This window comes from Marmota flaviventris, chromosome 19, assembly GCF_047511675.1.
Source record: "Marmota flaviventris isolate mMarFla1 chromosome 19, mMarFla1.hap1, whole genome shotgun sequence".
Taxonomy (NCBI): Eukaryota; Metazoa; Chordata; class Mammalia; order Rodentia; family Sciuridae; genus Marmota; species Marmota flaviventris.
This window is the reverse complement of record NC_092516.1, coordinates 23,011,490-23,028,792: the sequence shown is the minus strand read 5'-3', so window position 1 is coordinate 23,028,792 and position 17,303 is coordinate 23,011,490. Positions and strand designations below refer to the sequence as shown.

General features: G+C 47.0%; 1 protein-coding gene across 5 annotated transcripts in view; it reads right to left on the bottom strand.

Annotated features, from left to right (window-relative positions):
- Positions 1 to 4,160: 4,160 nt before the first annotated feature.
- The window catches only part of Tpst1 (tyrosylprotein sulfotransferase 1), a 94,959-nt gene continuing 81,816 nt past the window's right edge, over positions 4,161 to 17,303 (bottom strand). For all 5 annotated transcript variants that reach the window (XM_071605396.1, XM_071605394.1, XM_071605397.1 and 2 more), the window contains 3 exons: positions 9,174 to 9,224; positions 6,971 to 7,018; positions 4,161 to 4,588 (listed from right to left, as the gene is read on the bottom strand). In XM_071605396.1, coding sequence (XP_071461497.1) covers positions 7,001 to 7,018; positions 9,174 to 9,224 — 69 coding nt within the window. In that variant the 3' untranslated portion in view covers positions 4,161 to 4,588; positions 6,971 to 7,000. The remainder of the gene's footprint in view (positions 4,589 to 6,970; positions 7,019 to 9,173; positions 9,225 to 17,303) is intronic.

The window sequence follows — 17,303 nt, the reverse complement described above, 5'->3', positions numbered from 1 at the left end:
TTCGGGGTCGAGGCCCGCGGTGATGCCCCAGCCGGCGCCGCGGGCGTCCACGTCGCCCCCCCGCCTCCCCGGCCGCCGGCGTCAGCGCGGGGCCGTCACTGCAGCCTGCCGCAGGCTCTGGGGACGCCAGCGTCGCCACTTCCGCCCGCGCCTCGCCCTGGTAGCCGAGCGCCTCCCTCATTTCTTTTTTCCAAAAGTATTTGTGTCAATCATAACACATTTAAAAAAAAGAGGTAATCAAAAGAAAACAAAGATGCCCACTGTACCCATGGAGAGGGGACATCACCAGTGTTTTGGGATGCGCATTGTCAGTGGGATATCAGTTTAGCATCCTACTTATTTTTCTGTTTTCTTTTCTTTTTTCTTTTTTTTTTTGTACTGGGGATTGAACTCAGGGACACTTGACCACTGAGCCACATCCCCATCCCTTTTTTGTATTTTATTTAGAGACAAGGTCTCACTAAGTTGCATAGCACCTCGCTTTTGCTGAGGCTGGCTTTGAATTCACGATCATCCTGCCTCAGCCTCCCAAACTGCCGGGATTACAGACGTGTACCACCATGCCTGGCTTTTCTGTCTGTTCTTTAGAAGTAAAAATGAGTTCAGAGCTGGACATGATGTCACATGTCTGTAGTCCCAGTGACTGGGGAGGCTGAGGCAGGAGGACAGAGAATCTGAGGCCAGCCTGGGCCACTAAGCAAATCCCTGCCTAAAAAAAAACCAACATAGAACGAAAGTACTTTGTAGTTTGTATTGAACAACTTCGTGACTTCAAATTATCACTTAATTTAGAATGAACATTTCTCTGCTAAGTAATTTTGTACATCATCGTTTATTATTTATTTTTATGGGTAGAATTAGTGTTTCTTTTTATGTCTTCACATTTAGTAGCTGAGTGATAGTCCATCATGTGGGTATCATAATGCATCCGACCACTCACCTCCATGGTTTGGTTGTTCCAGACTTTCTCTTTTCAGGCACTGCACTGCATGGTGTGTACTCAAGACCCTTCCTCCCTCTCACCTTTCAACCTTCTCAGGTTCTGCAGTCGTCCCAAGTTGGGCCAGCAGAGGGCGTGGTGGGCTTTCCTGCTCAGAGCAAGGCCAGGAGGCTGTTTTTCTATAGTACTTGTACTGTGAAAATTATCCCATTTTGAATCTTCAGTAATTATCCACAAACTCCAAAGGGATAATAAAAGTTATTAATTTTTCTATGAAGATCAAACACACACACCCCCAACACTCAAAGTAGTAAACTGTGAAGACTTAACAAAGGAATGAAATGGCCTGACGCCCAATTCAGAATAACTAAAGGAGCACTCTGCTTCATGCAGGGTGACAAAGTCTCTGTGGGGGTGGCAGGGGGCAGTGACAAAGCAGCAGGAAAGCAGACTCAACCTGAGGATACTGGCGGTACCACAGCAGGAATCCAAACTGCCCAGGATTCACAGCTCCTCAGGAATGTAAATTTCAACAGGGTGTTGCCATTTCTTTTTTTTCTGTGGAGCTGGGGAGCAGTCCAGGGCCCTGACAGTGCTAGCAGGCGCTCTACCCCAGAGCTACTCCCCCGGCCCAGCAGGCATCTAGCGCGTCCCATCTGTTACCCACCAGCCTTTCTGGTAGGCAGTACCGTGCGTTTTATTAGATGGTGCTGCAAACGGGTTCTACAGCCATCTTTCTCAACTCTCACCAAGATCATGAAGTCCTGAGGGCAGTGACCTGCCTACACTTCTTGGCACACACAATTATGCCCACCAAATTACTAAGTCCAAGGTGGGTACTTAGCAAGTTGTCATTCAGCACTAATGACGGTTTCTATTCTTTGCAAGATGATCACCAAGGGGGACAGTAATGGTTAAGGCCCAGACTCTGGAGCCAGGCTGCCTGGGACTGTATCTGGACCCCATCACTTACCGGCAAAGCACTTTACTTCCTGAGCCAATGACCACTTCTGCTATGTAGTGAGAGTACTTACCCAAGAGAGTGCTTGGAAGAATCAAAACACGTTAATGGTGCTGTGGGCAGGTGCAGGGGCCTAGGCCTGAGGGACACTTGGTAGCTGGTTCTAGGGCGGCTGCTGAGTGGACGGTGCTGAGGTCCTCCCTTGCACTCCTAAGTTCTGACTCTTGAGGCTGCTGTTCTTCATGCCTCCACAGCCACTGAGGACTGCAGCCTCCATCCTCCCAGTCCCCTGCCACTGTGTGTTGTGGCTGCCCTGCCCCATGGGCTCTCTGAGATTATAGGCCCACATTTGCCCTTTACCCTCCCTGTGCAGGGCTCCACTGGGCCCCACCAAGAGCTGTGACCTCCCGGATGTCACGTTGCCCTCGGACAAGGCTGAAGCCCCTGGTAACAGCAGTGCTTTCCTTCCAGGGCTCCCACAAGTGTGTTCAGACCAGAAGAAATGAGGCTCTGTGCATGCAGGAGACTCAGTGGGCAAGGGAGCATGGCGTCCACTCTGGAGGACAGCAGGGAGTGGCAGGGCTGTGGAGTCATGTCCCTGCTTCTCTGCGTCTCCTCCAGCACTCTCCTGTCCACTGACAGTGGGTTCTCCAGGGTGGGCAGTGTGGGGCACACACTCCAGATGTCCCTCAGGAACGAGCCTGTGGTAGGCTCTCCAGGGATGTGACCTCTTCCCCAGGGGTGGACAGAGCTGAGAAGCATCTGTGTCTGTGACTTTACAGTGTTTGGAATTCGCAGAGATGACTAGGACGTCTGAGGAAGTGAGACTCGGGGCACTGAGCCCTGGTGAGCCTGGGCAGGTGCCCAGGAGGGGCTGAAGGAGCAGAGGGAAAGGCAGAGGGGAGCCCGCGTCTGAGGGGGCATGAGGCTCTGCCGTGGTGGTGGGAGAGTCACGATATCTTGAGGCACCGAGTGTCAGGCATCAGAGAATCAAAGAGGGCTTGGGAGCAAGGGACTAACATAAACCAGCGCCTGACTGAGGACCTGGCAGCTGTGTGACAAACTGATGTGACTCCATTTTTAAAAATAAATAAATAACAGCAGCTTCTACCTCAAGGCCTGTCCTAAGGAAGGGGGCGTGACCCTTGTCCTTGGAAAAACCCACAAAGCACTCCTAAGCACATACCCACCCTGCTGAGTTGTTTGTCTGCAAATAACAGGAGAACTCTGTGGCGCCAGGTGTCCCTGACTCAGGCTAGATGAGGACCCATAGCAACCTCCAATCAGCATGAGTCAGGGAAAATACCTGGGATGCCAGATGACCGGCCCCCCAGTAGTTTATGGTGGTTGATAACATGTTGGGAAATCATGTAGTTTAGCACGTACACCCCTCGTGGCCTAAACCAATCAGTTCAAAGGAATCCCCCTCTTGTACTAATCAATCACCCTTACCCAACTTGTTCCCGCCAGTGAATGTGCTAATCAATGAAGAGTTGTTGTCTGACTTTCCTGCGGTGTGGAATGATTTGCTGTGTGATGTTGTGATGCATAGAGTATCCCCCCAAAACCTATAAAATCTCACTGAACAAAGGACTGGGACTCACTCCCTGGGACCGCTGTGTCGGGAATGGTTGTGAGTCCAGGCTCGAGCTTGCAATAAAGACTCTTGTGTGACCGCATCGGATTCGGCTCCTGGAGGTCTACTGGGGTCCCATGAATCTGGCATTACACGTCACTTCAAACTGAGGGGCAGGGCAAGGGGTGAGCAGGAGGGGTCCTGGGGCCCGCTGGGCCAGCTAGGTGAGCCAGGCTGAGGTGGGTGAGGAGGTGGAGGGAAGGGGGTAGGTTCTAGGGGTCATCTGAAGTTGGGTGGGAAAGATGGAAGGAGTCAGGTAGGACCCGGGGTTTCGGCCTGAGTGGCAGGGCAGAAAAGACTGCAATTCCTGACGTGGACCGATAGGAGGTGGACAGGGGTCGGGCAGGATGAGAAGACACCTGGCCACGTGGGTGCTCTGACATAGTCTCTCTGTTCCATGACAATGGTCTCCAGAACAGTCTGGGAACACTGACTCCTCCACTCTGAACACAGCGGCCAGTGAGGAGCAGAACAGGATTTGGACCACGGGCCGCAGCAGGTCTCTATGAATCATGCAGGACGTCCTTGCAAGGACGCCTGAGGGGAAGGTCTGCAGGGCCCAGCTTAAAAGAACAGGTCTGTGCTTCTCTGAAATCACCAATGAAAATACGCAACTGCAGAAATGCTCCACATTAAAAGCTTTTATTTTGAAAAATAAAATACAAAAGTCATTAAGTTGTAAATGTATACGGTAATTTCCCAACTTCTCAGAAACAATACAATGAATTACTTAAATAATTAAGATATTTAATATTATCCACATCAATACATTTAAACAGGCACAAGTGTTCTACGAAACATTGGACCAAGTACAGACAACCTATCCCAAAATGAAACTGCCCATTTTGCTTACAGAATACCATTTTTAAACCCTCCCCTTGAAAACGAAGTTTGGAATCTGTTAAGAAAAGATGAGGACAAGAGTAGGGCTAACTGAGGGCACTGTCCCCTGGCTCCTTATCCACAGGAGCGGACACCTGCCCTTGGCAGGAGGGGCTGGAGTGCACAGGAGACGGCCGGCCGCCTGGGCTCCGCTGGGCTCCGCAGCTCCCTGGGGCAGACAGACAGAGCATTAGGACTCCCGGGCTCCCTGCCTCCTGCCTCCATCCCTGCTCGGGGCAGGCACTGCAGGACTGCCCCGCGCACCTGCAAGTGACTTCTGTGCAAAGTGCAGAGGCAGCCCTACCCTGGGCACGGCTCAGTGAAGCCACTGAGGGCACCGCATCCAGGGTGCAGCAGTCACCTTGATACCTTGGCCATCTGAACAGGTGCACACTGAGACCCTGCAGAGAAAGTGCCAGAGAGCACGTGCCACACCGAGATGTAGAGGGACCCAAGAAACCAGGGACGGGCATGTCCCAGGATGCGCGGCAGCCCCCAGCTTCCCTGAGGGCTGGGCACCCACAGGCTCAGTCAGCAGGCCAGGGTGGAACACTGCCCTGGGCGCCCCAGGGCAGGGTCAACAGGCAACGCCTTCTCTCATGGACCAGCCAGTGGGTCAAGGAGGCCCCTGTGCATCAGCAGGGCTGGGGTACCACCTGCGGATGCTGAGGCCACCTGGGTGAACAAAATCATCCAGGATGCAGGACAGTGGTTGGACATGCAAGTCTGTATGCAAGGGGGCATGCAAAGGGTGTGCAGAGGACACGGTAGGGACACGCAGCATCTGCACCTTGGAAAAAAGGCAACTGTGATTCTAAAACCTATTAACTCAGTGACACAGCAGCGCTCCATAAATATAACGAACCACAAAGATCTCCCACTCAATCTCTCTTACTTAACTTCAGTTTTCTCATCTACAACAACAGGAATAACACGGGGTAGGAAAGACAGTGGAATGAGAAGAACATCATTACCCAAAGTACAAGTATGAAGACACGGATGGTGTGACTCTACTTTGTGTACCACCAGAGACATGAACAATTGTGCTCTATGTGTGTACTATGAATTGTAATGCATTCTGCTGTCATATATAACAAATTAAAATTAAAAAATAAGAAAACAGGAATAATAACATTTACCTGCCAGAATGCTTTGAGAACTGAAAGAATATATATATATAACTATATATTATGTGAACATAATTAATAGATAACTAAAAACAGAGTGCACTTGTGGGCTTATGCCTGGTTTGAAGAATGCACTCAGTACATGGTTATTACATAAAGTAAAAATAAAAGCAAAAATCAGGCCAGGTGCAGTGGTGCATGTCTGTAATCCCAGCAACTCAGGAGGCTGAGGGAGGAGGATTGTAAATTCAAAGCCAGCCTCAGCAACTTAGCTAAGGCACTTAGCAACTCAGTAAGACCTTGCTCTTATCAAATATAGAAAAAGGGCTGGGGATGTGGCTCAGTGGTTAAGTGCCCTGGGTTCAATATGCAGCACCAAAACCCAACTAACCAAACAGAAATTCAGCAAGCAAACTAAAGAAAAAAAATCATGACCATGTGTTTAGAGACGCTGTCTGGGCTCCAAATGACCTGGGGTGTGAGCACTTGGGAGCAGTTCTGCCAGGAGACCTGGGTTCAGAACCAGCTTCACCACAATCGACCTGAGGATGCACATGCACCCAGTCCCCAGGGGACTGGGAAGGCGTGCTGGCCACTCAACACTCAGCCCTTACAAGCCATCTCAGACAGCATGATACACTAAGTAGAGCAAGGGCCAGGCACAGTGGCCCGCGCCTGCAATCCCAGCTACAGGGGAGGCTGGGGAGGAGGATTGCCAGCCTCAGCAACTTAGCAGTAAGATCCTGTCTCAAATAAATAAATAAATAAATGTGTAAGGGCAATCTTGAAAAACCAAACAGAAGAAAGAAAAAAAATCTCATACACACATACTCGTCCAAGTCCAGCAGAAAGAGCAAGCAGCAGGGGCAGTGGGGAGAGCCTGGTGACAAGTCAAGAGAAGATGCTCTTTAGCTCTGGGCTCCCTCTTGCTCCATGAGATGACCTAATATCTTGCTCCCTCTGAGATCAGTTTCCTCATCAGCAAAAGGTGAGTGGGCTTGTCTGTCTACAGGTTTTCTCCATAGTCATGATGTCAGACCCCTTCATCACCAAGGTAACACCTAACTCTATTTGTGTGTCCCTGAAGATGTGAGGGTGTTAAGTGCTACCAGTGACCTCTTTATCTTACAGGTGGCACTCTTTGTTTTTTTGTTTTTTTGGTGGTGCTGGGATTGAACCCAGGGCCTCATGCATGCTGGGCAAGCACTCTTACCACTGAGCTGTATCTTCAGCCCTTTGTTTTACAGATGAAGAAACTAGGACATAGTGAGGTTAAGTAATTTGCTCAATGCCACACAAGTGACCGAGGAAGGATTCCAACCCAGGCACCTGACTCCAAAGCTGTGCTCTCCACCTGGTGATGTGGCCTTCTGCGACAGTCCAGGGGGACACCCCAGAACCCAGGAGTGAAGCCCAATCCTCACCTCGAGGTGTGAAGGAGGTTCCAGGCCCTGCTACTCCATAGGCTCCGTCTGTTGAGGGAAGAAAAGATGCTTTAAAGTCCTTGAAGTTGGCTGGCCCAGTGTGTCTGTTCCACTGAGACATCGGGCAGGGTCTGCAAGCTCTGAGCCCAGACTTCCCAATAAACACAGTCTACAGCTGCTGTACAACGAAGCCTCTGACTGGCTTCCCGGGTTCCAGAGAGGGAGATTGAACCCTTGATGTCTCCCAAGTGAAGTTTATGTGTGAGCTGAACCACATTAACCACAGGGCTCTGACATGGCTGCAAGTCTTTTGCCCAATTTTTAAAAACCTTTTTATATTGATTTGTAGTAATTATCTATATTCTACAAGTGAGTCCTTTGTTTCAAACATTTTTCCTGCTTAAGACTTATTATTCTTCATGATTTTTAATAAGTACATATTCTCAGAACAGTTCAAATTAACAGTTCAAATTGTCCATCTTTAAATAATCAGTGCTTTAAAAAAAAAAACAACAACAACAACAAAAAAAAAAAAAAAACACTTTTCAGTTGTAGGTGGACACAATACTTTTATTTATTTACTTTTATGTGGTGCTGAGGATGGCACCCAGGGCCTTGCACGGGCAAGGTGAGTGCTCCACCGCTGAGCCACAGCCCCAGACCCATGATCAGTGCTTTTAGGACTTGTTTAAGAAGCCTTTTCCTCTGAAGGTCATGAAGATATTCTCCTGCGTGGTCTTCTAACAACCTCATTATTCTGTCTTTCCCAGTTAGGTCTACAATCTACTGCAAATGACTTTCATGTGCCATGGGCCAGGGCTGTCCCCTTAGTTTCAGTCTCAATTCCCTTTTCTGCGTCCTCCACATTCAACCAAACCAGCCTTGGACCTGACGTCCCTTCAAGACTGCCTCTTGGACCGTTCTCTGGCTTGGATGACTGCAGCTTCTGTGTGAGAGTCCACTTATGACCCACCCAGATTTCTGGGACGGTCAGGCCCACAGCCTTGCACACCTCTATCTGTAAGTTGATCAAAGTTTTTTCAGATAAATCAGGAGTCTCTTGGGAAGATCTTTCTTTTTCCTCAAATGCCTAAGGATGAATTCCAATTTCTCATGTAGTATAGATACCCAGTAAACATCTGCTGAGTAAATGAAATGACTGGATTGATGAATTTCATTAAATATACGAGATTAGGATCTGGGATTATGGGTCAGTGTCACAGCACTTGCCTAGCACGTGTGAGGCACTGGATTTGACCCTTAGCACCACATAAATAAACAAAATACAGTTGTTGTGTCCGTGCACAACTAAAAATATTTTTTTTTAAAATATGCCTTGAAAGAACTCTGAAATTCTCAAGCAACAGGTATCAGGGATTGGTGGCTGTCCTGTGACCTCTCTGGTGTGAGTCGGGCCTTTCTCAGTGGGCAGCCGTCTGCTCCAGGCTTACTTCATGCACACCTCACAAGTCTGCGTGTGGTGGCATCTAGAAGAGCCTGGAACTGAGTTCAGGGCTGAGTCTCACCCCGACCAAGAAGCTGAGCACTGACAGCAGCATCGGGAGATGGCAGGTGGCCGCTGCCCTCCAGCAGTGGCCCTTGTTCCTTCCAACCCCTGCCTGTGGTGACTGGGGAGCCCAGAGGAGCTACTCCTGGCCCGTCAGCCATCATGCTCCCTGTTCCCCGTGTATCAGGAAGCCATGGTGGAAAGCAAGTGGGTGTGAAGTTATCAGGAACAACTCTGGTTTGAAAGGAAAAGTTAACAAGCTTCATACTCTGGCCACTCTTCCTGAGGGCTAACGGCTGGGTCCTGTAGGTGCTAAGCGAGGAAACCGGAGGGCCATGGGGGGAGTGTAGTGAGAACAGAGAGGGTGGCCTGCACTCTGCTTATCTGAAGCAGGGCAGACTCACCACAGCACCCTCCTACTAGGTGGGAAACACTATGTGGCCTTGGTTTCAGCTATCAATAGGAATTTCCCTAGTTTTGGAAGCTACTGAGCTCCTTGAAATCAAGATTGTTAAAACTGCCAGGCACTGATGCCAATCCTCCTACCACCAGCACATATCATGATCTCTTTCCTATTTTTCTCTTTTGTTTTCCTAATTTTGACTTTTTAAATTTCAGGATGTCTTTAGAAAGATTAGTTTGATGCAAGATCCCATCTCTTATACAGCAGGAGGAAGCAGATACAGTGTACAGTACCTGGGGTTTTTCCTTCAGAAAGTCAGGTAGCTGGAATTCTCCTTTGTAGACCTGAGAAAACAGAGCACGTGAGAGTTGAAGGAAGCCACCCTGGCCCATCCCCTCAGGAGGCTGAAGGAAGCCACTCTGGCCCATCCCCTCAGGAGTCTGCAGCACTGACTGTCTTCCCTCTTGGAGGGTTCAGAGCAGCCACAGGGTAGGACCATGGCCAAGCTGCTCCAGGGCTGCCTCAGTGCCCCTGGTGGGCTGGCTGGGCAGGCTCAGCATCCAAGCTTCCAGACACACCAGCTGAGAGGCAGCAGGCCCCAGCAAGGCTCACAGGACCCACCTGCTTAGGAATAAGCTTTTCCTTGCAACTCTGGGGATAATCCAACTTTATGTTCCTCAGTTTACACATTATTCCCACCATGATATGAACACTGAATGATTCTTAAAAGTGATATATACTTTAATTTCATAAAAACTCATTCTAATCAATAAGTATTTTCAATATATAAAAATGTTTCTAGCACAACAAATAGCTAAAAAGTAATTTTAAAAAACACTACCATTCACAATAGCCTCAACCCTGCCCTAGGGTTGAACATAATAATAGATGTGTAAGACCTTTATTTTTTTTTTATATTTATTTATTTATTTTTTAGTTATCGGCGGGCACAACATCTTTGTTTGTATGTGGTGCTGAGGATCGAACCCTGGCCGCACGCATGCCAGGCGAGCGCGCTACCGCTTGAGCCACATCCCCAGCCCCTGTGTAAGACCTTTATATAGCAAACTGTAAAACACTGAGAGAAACTAAAGAGCTACTCAAGTGGCAGGGCACACACTTTCAGGGACAGGAAGGTTCCAACAGTAGTGACATTCACGCCTTCAGTTATTTCCAGGTAGATTCTAGCATGTTTTTTCTTTGAGGGGAAAGAGACATGTTTTTTCTTTGAGACTTCAAGCAGGCAGTGAAAGTCACTGGAAGTGTACAGGCCCCAAGTAGTCAAGGACATCTTAAAGGAAGGACAAAGCAGGAGGGCTTATGGCAACAGATGCCAAGACTTAGTACTCAGCCATGCCCAGGTCACATAAGTCACCCACGCAAGCTAAGCTCACTGAATAGCCATGACCACCGCAGTTAGGTGCGAAGCAGAACCGGGAGCCGGGAGGCCCCTTGTGCAGAGCCGGCGATATGCAAGGGGTGCTGCTGCCACAGTGGTGCCTACAGCCACAGGCAGCAGCACAGACAGGACTGCTGCTGGGCCACCAAGGGTTCAGGCAACTTGGTTGCCTTCTGAATTTAGTTACTAAAGTGCAACATACATGCAGGAAAGTGTACCTTCACCTCCCCTCCAGTGACTGTAATCCACGCAGCCTCACAGGCCGTGCACCTCAGGATGTAGAAAGCCCCCACCCTTGAAGGCCTCCCTCCCCCCGCCCCCCACGAGATCTTCAGGCTGGCTGCACGTGTGGGTTTCAGAAGTAAGGCTTCAACGGAGGGATGAAAAAAAATGTTAAGTCACAAATACAAACAAATCCAAAAGGGGCCACGGAAGCTATCAACTAAAAGCTCAATTAAAAAGTAAGCAGGAGGGGGCTGAGGTTGTGGCTCAGCGGTAGAGCACTCCTCTAGCATGTGCGAGGCCCTGGGTTCAATCCTCAGCACCACATAAAAATAAGTAAGTGAAATAAAGGTATTGTGTCCATCTACAACTAAAAAATAAATATTAAAAAAAGAAAAAAGTAAGCAGGAGGGCTGGAACTGTGGCTCGGCGGTAGTGCACTTGCCTGGCATGTGCGAGGCACTGGGTTTGATTCTCAGCACCACATATAAATAAATAAAATAAAGATCTATCAACAACTAAGGAAAAAAATTAAGCGAGAATGGGCTGGAGTTGTGGCTCAGTGTAGAGCACTTACTGAGCATGTGTGAGATCCTGGGTTTGATCCTCAACACTGCATATAAATAAATAAAAGATTCATTGACAACTAAAAAAGTATATATATAAAAATTTTTAAAAAAGTGGCAATGGCTGGAGCATTATGTTAAGTGAAATAAGTTGAACTCAGAAAGTCAAGGGTGGCACAGAGTTTTCTCTCCTAGGTGGAAGCTAGAGAGGAAAAAGGAAAAACAAAGAACAGGGAATCTCGTGAAAACAGAAGGGAGACCAGTAGGAAAGGGGAACAGGATAGGAGCACTGGGGAGCGAAACTGGCCAAATCACATGGCCACATGTACATGTATGTGTGCCAATGCATGCCAGTGACCCCAGCATTATGCAGAATTATAAATAAAAATGTATGAATTTTTTTAAAGGGGAAGATGCCTGAGGTTTTCTCCTTTCAGCATCACGTAGGGAACAAAGGCTGACACTGGAGAAAGCCCTTTCCTCTGACCAAGAGCTCCTCCCTAGTGCAGGAAGGCAGCGGCCACTCTGCTTGCAGAGCAAAGCCAGGTATGGATTTCCCTGGGGAAAAGAACATGCCTTGGACATTCTGCTCCCACCAGCCCTCAGAGTGCTCTGCTGAAGGCAGGAGGCCAGGGATGCAGACCCCCCCCCCAGGGGCCCACAGTGGGCAGCAGCAGCACGGTCACTGGAGAGCCCCTTGTGTAGCTGCACTCTCACCTGTGGGGCGTGCTACTGCCACAATTCCTCCCTGTACACCCAGCTTGTGGTGGTGTCTGGCTGGAGCTGACAGCTGCCTCCTGTGGCTATATTACATTAATAGGCTCCTGGGTCCAACCTCCAGCTCTGTAGCACAGCAGTGCCCTGTAGACTCCCACATCTAGCTCTGCAGCACAGCAGCGCCCCAAGACTTCAACCTCCAGCTCTGCAGAAGAGCAGCACCCCCTAGATTCCCACCTCCAGCTCTGCAGCACAGAAGCATCTCTAAGACTTAGTTTTATTATTTAGAGCAATTTTCTATTTACAGAAAAATTGAGTACAAAGCAGAGTCCTGATATATTTCCCGCCCTTTCCCCACTTTCCCTATTTTTAACATCTTATGCTACTGCAGTATATTTGTTACAATTAATGGAGCAGTGTGGAAATAATGTTATCAACTAAAGCCCACAGTTTACAACAGGGCTTGCTGTTTATGTTGCCCTACATCTATCTCATCATTTGTTTTTTGTTTGGTACTGGGGACTGAACCCTGAGAGCACTTAACCACTGATCTTTTTACTATTTCCCTAGTTTTGCCCTTTCCAGAGTGTCACAGAGTTGGATTTAGATAGTGTGTAGCTTTTCAGATTGCCTTCTTTCCCTTAGCACTATGCATCTGAAGTTCTTGTCTTTTTGTGACTTGACAGCTCTCTTCCTTCCTGAATACTATTCCAAGCATCTGGATGTACCACTGTTTGAAAAATTTTTATTTATATTTATTTAGTTATAGATGAACATACAATATCTTTATTTATTTTTATGTGGTGCTGAGGATCAAACCCAGTGCTCACACATGCAAGGCAAGTGCTTTACCACTGAGCCCCAGCCCCAGCCCCCACTGTTTGATCATCGATTCCCTGCTTCCAAGCTTTGGTAATTATGAATGAAGCTGTCATAAGCTTCTGTGCCTAGGTTTCATGTGAACATGTGCTTTCAGCTCCTTGGGGTCAACACCAAGGAGTGTGACTGCTGGATCACATGATAAGAGTATTTAGTTTTGCAAGAAACTACCATGTTCACTTCCAAGAGGCTGTACCACTTGCATTCCAGGAGCAACCAACAGTGAGTCCGTCTGCTGCCACATCCAGTGGTACCTGGCACTGCAGCAAGTGCTCTGGATCTGGACCATGTTAACTGGTAGTGGTGCCTCAGGATTGCTTAGTCTGCAATTCCCTATCCGTGTGTGCCCAGCAGACTGTTGTGTGCTTAGCTTCCATCTGGGCATCTCTGGCAGAACTCCTTCTCAGATCTTCTGGTTGTTGTTTAATGGGGCTGTCTTATTATCTCTTGAGGTGTTATTATTATTATTATTATTGTATTGGTAGATGGACACAATGCCTTTGTTTATCTTTATGTAGTGCTAAGAATTGAACCCAGTGCCTCACACGTGCTAGGTGAGTGCTCTCCCACGGAGCCCCAGCCCTAACTATCTCTGAGCCTCAAGAGCTCTGTGTGTATTTTAGATGACAGGCCTTTATCACTGGTGTACTTGCAAAATTGCTTCTCAGTCTGCAGTTTGTCCTTTCATTCTCTTCATCTTGTTTGCTTTTTCTGAAATTAACAAAGATTCTTTAACTTTCATCTATTAGTATGATCATAGTTTAAAATCTATATTTAAAATGAGTTTCTTGTAAACAACATATAAATGGGTTTTGAGTTTTAATCCACCCTGACAGTCTATCTACTGGTGAGTTTAGGCCATTCACTTTTTCAGTGGATGACTATCTTATCATATTTATAATTATTTTCCATTGGTGACTTTTTCTTTCTTCTTCTCTTTTACTGTCTTCTTCAGTTTTACTGGAGCGTTTCATGATTTCATTTTCTCTCCTCGTTAAGCATATTAAGTATGCTGCTCTTCAAAAAATTCTGAGTCTCTGTCCTTGAGTTTGCAATACATATTTTTTTTTTTTAATTTTTTTTAGACGTTGATGGACCTTTATTTTGTTCATTTACTTATATGTGGTGCTGAGAATTGAACCCAGGGCCTCACACATGCTAGGCAAATGCTCTACCACTGAGCCACAACTCCAGCCCTGCAATACATATTTACAACTCATCTTTGTCCATTTCCAAATGACACTGCACTGCCTGCGGGTGGTGAGATCTTCTCACTGCCCAGCACTCCCTGCGCTCACAATACTGCTATCACTCACTCACTGATTCATGAGCTACAATCACCAAATATATGGCTGCTACTACAGTTCTGAATAAGCTGTTGTCTGTCAGATAGCTAAGAAATTTACTCTCATTCCTTCACTAGAGCTCTTCCTCTGTTTAGGTAGCTCTGGTTTCTTACCTACATTACCTTCCTCCTCTCTAAGGAACTTCTTGTGACATGTCTCTCAAGGAGATCTATTAGTGATGACATCCCTCCATTATTCGCCTAAGCAAGCCCTTCTTCAGTTATGAAAGATAACTTTGCTGGATACTGAATTTTGGGTTGATGGATTTTTTGCTTTAGGACTTCAGCTATTTCACCCCATTGCTCTCTCTCTTTTTTAAAAAATATTTATTTTATTTTTACGTGGTGCTGAGAATTGAACCCAGTGCCTCACACATGCTAGGCGAGCGCGCTACCACTTGAGCCACATCCCTAGCCACTCTCTCTTCCTTTTTTTATTTTTTAGGTGGACACAATATCTTTTATTTTTATGTGGTGCTGAGGATCAAACCCAGTGCCTCATGCATGCTAGGCAAACGCTCTACCACTGAGCCACAACCCCAGCCCCCCCCCCCACTTCTCTTTTTGCTTGCATGTATTCTGTGAACTTCTCCTCCTCCTCCTCCTTTTGTTTTTTAAACTTCTAGGTTCTTTCAAGATTGTCTTTCTTTTCTTTCTTTTTTTTTTTTTTGTACTAGGGCTTGAACCCAGAGGTGCTTTACCACTGAGCTACAACCCCAGCCCTATTTATTTTTGAGTCACAGTCTTGCTAAGTTGCTTAGCACCTCACTAAGTTTCTGAGGCTGGCCTCTGACTTGTGATCCTCCCACCTCAGGTTTTTGAGTCACTGGGATTATAGGTGTGCACAGTTGTCTTTGATTGTCTGCAGTTTTTCATATGATATGCTGAGGTCTAAAAATTTTTGGTTATCCTGTTTGGCATCCTCTAAACTATAGGATCTGTGGTTTGATGTCTATCATTAATTTTGGAACTAGGCTGTATTTACTCTACTGAAGGTATCAAATGCTAAAATTTTCTTTAGTGTGCCTGCTTTGTAGCTCTGTTGTTTCAGAGTTTCCCTAGAGACTCCTCCTTAAACTAGGGTGTAGAAATTGCAGGTCTGTCAGCGACTTATTGTTATTATGAGAGCCTGATGGGTGTGCTGTATAATATGTGGGGTGGAGGAGTGTTCTATAACGTGGGATTATAGCACAGGTCTCTTAATGACTCTCTGGCTGGGCCGTGACCTTCACCAGGGCTGCCTGGGCTCCCTACCGCCTCCTCGGGTGAGACAGGAAGGCTCGAGGGGGCTGGAGTTGAGTGTCTATGTCCCTCAGGTCCACTAGGCTCTGATAAAGCCCAAGCCCAGCCTATGGAAGGACCCACCCTCAGGGCAGTCCACTGTTGAGGAGTGCTCTGAGCTTATATCAAAATGTCCACTTTCCCCATCTCCCTGTCAGAAGCACTAGGAGACATTTTCCCAGATCTTTACTCAAAGAAGATGAGGGTCTCCTACAAGTAATTTGTGATTCTCAATATACACCTTTCCCTTGAATTTTGGGGCAGCAGTTTGACCTGTGGCCTCAATTCTGAGTGATATAAGACCTGATTTTCAGTTTGTAAAACTTTTTTTCTCTTTATCCTAGTATTCTACAATTTCATGTGCCTTGAATCTGGGCTTATTTTCTTCTCTCAGTGGTACTGAAGATGTCTGTCCTTTCTTCTTTTCTTTCTTTCTTCTTTTTTTTTTTTGTGTGTGTGGTCCTGGGGATCAGATAATCAGGGTCTCACATATACTAAGCAAGTGCTCGCTGGGCCACTATCCAAGCCCCATGGCCTTCTTTCATTACTTTGATAATTTCTTGCCCACCATTTTTCTGAAACTCTAGTCAGTCAAACAATGGACCATCTGAATTAAGTTTCTAAAAATTCTTACCCTTTCTAAGTCATCTCTTCATCTTTTTTATTCCACTGTCTAGGCAACTGCTCTACCATAAGCTATTTTTGTGGTATCTTCTAAGACATTTCCTCAACTTTATTTTTCCAATTATTTTACTAATTTTAATTTAGCACTCATATTTTTAGTTTCCCAGTTTTTTGGTTCTGTGTTTTTATTTATTTATTTATTTAAATTTCAATTTTTTTGGTGGTGCCGGGGATGGAACCCAGGGCCTTGTGCATATGGGGCAAGCACTCTACTAACTGAGCTATACCCCCAGCCCCGGATCTCTATTTTTTTTTTTGAAAGTAACATCTTGTTCAGTTAAAGTTTTCTTTTGCTCATGCACTCTGTGCTTCCTCTGAGGGCCTCTCTCTCCCCAGGGTGCTCTACTAAGTCTGGAGATCTAGGCTGTGAGGCGCTCAAGCTCACTGGAGCCTACATTTGAGGGAGGGTCGAGTCTATGGCAGGGGTGCTTCATGAGCTGGTGTTTTGCTCAGGATTCTGAGTACCCTGTGGCAGTTCTTTTCTTTGGGGTCATCAAGCCCCCAGAGAAGGTGCCTTATTTCCCATCTGCAGGAGGTGGTTGCAGGTAGGAAGCTTGGTGCCAGCATTCTGGAGCTGGGCAGACACACAGAGCTGGAGGGTGGCAGCTAAGGTGAAGTAGCACCTTGGCTTTCATTCTGGACGCGTACCTCTGTGCATGGTGTTCTGTCGGTCCCCTCCTCTGTATGGTGTGTTGGGGTGCTTGGGTGAGATTTTATTCCCGTGCAAACTTTTGACTCTTCCTACTTTTAGTATCAGACCTCCTCTCTCTCCCCACCAATTTGTAATGCCTGGTGCTTCTAATTCCTGAGAATCTGTGGGGTTGAGGATGAACTGGATTACTTCTTACCTCTTTGCTTGCATGTATCCCCCACCCCATTTTCTTCCAGGTATTTAAGTCTGGCTATCTTCCACTCTGCTAAGTCATTTAACACTCCTACAATAGCTTTCTATTTCCATAGGTCAAGCTGAACAAGGAGGAGTGCTACAGTAATACTCAGTTTTCGGGAACTGTGTTGTTAGTGTACTCAAACAGTACGTCCAGTCTCTGAGGTCCAGGCAAGTGATCTGTGGATGGGGTTCAAGGGTCTGCAGAGGCTGGAGACCACCATACACAGCACTGCTAAGTGGAAGAACACATTGCTCCTAGGAAAGAAATTCCATGTCATGTGAGAGAAAGGACCAGTAAGTAAGGCACATAATTCTCATGATGTTTAGCTTTACTGTTAATTATATGTAAGAGAGGGGAGCTGGTGAAGTGAACTAGGGTTTTTATGTCCCCTTTCTCTGCTCCAAGCGCTCCTATTCTGTGAGTCTGAAGGAATTTCTCTA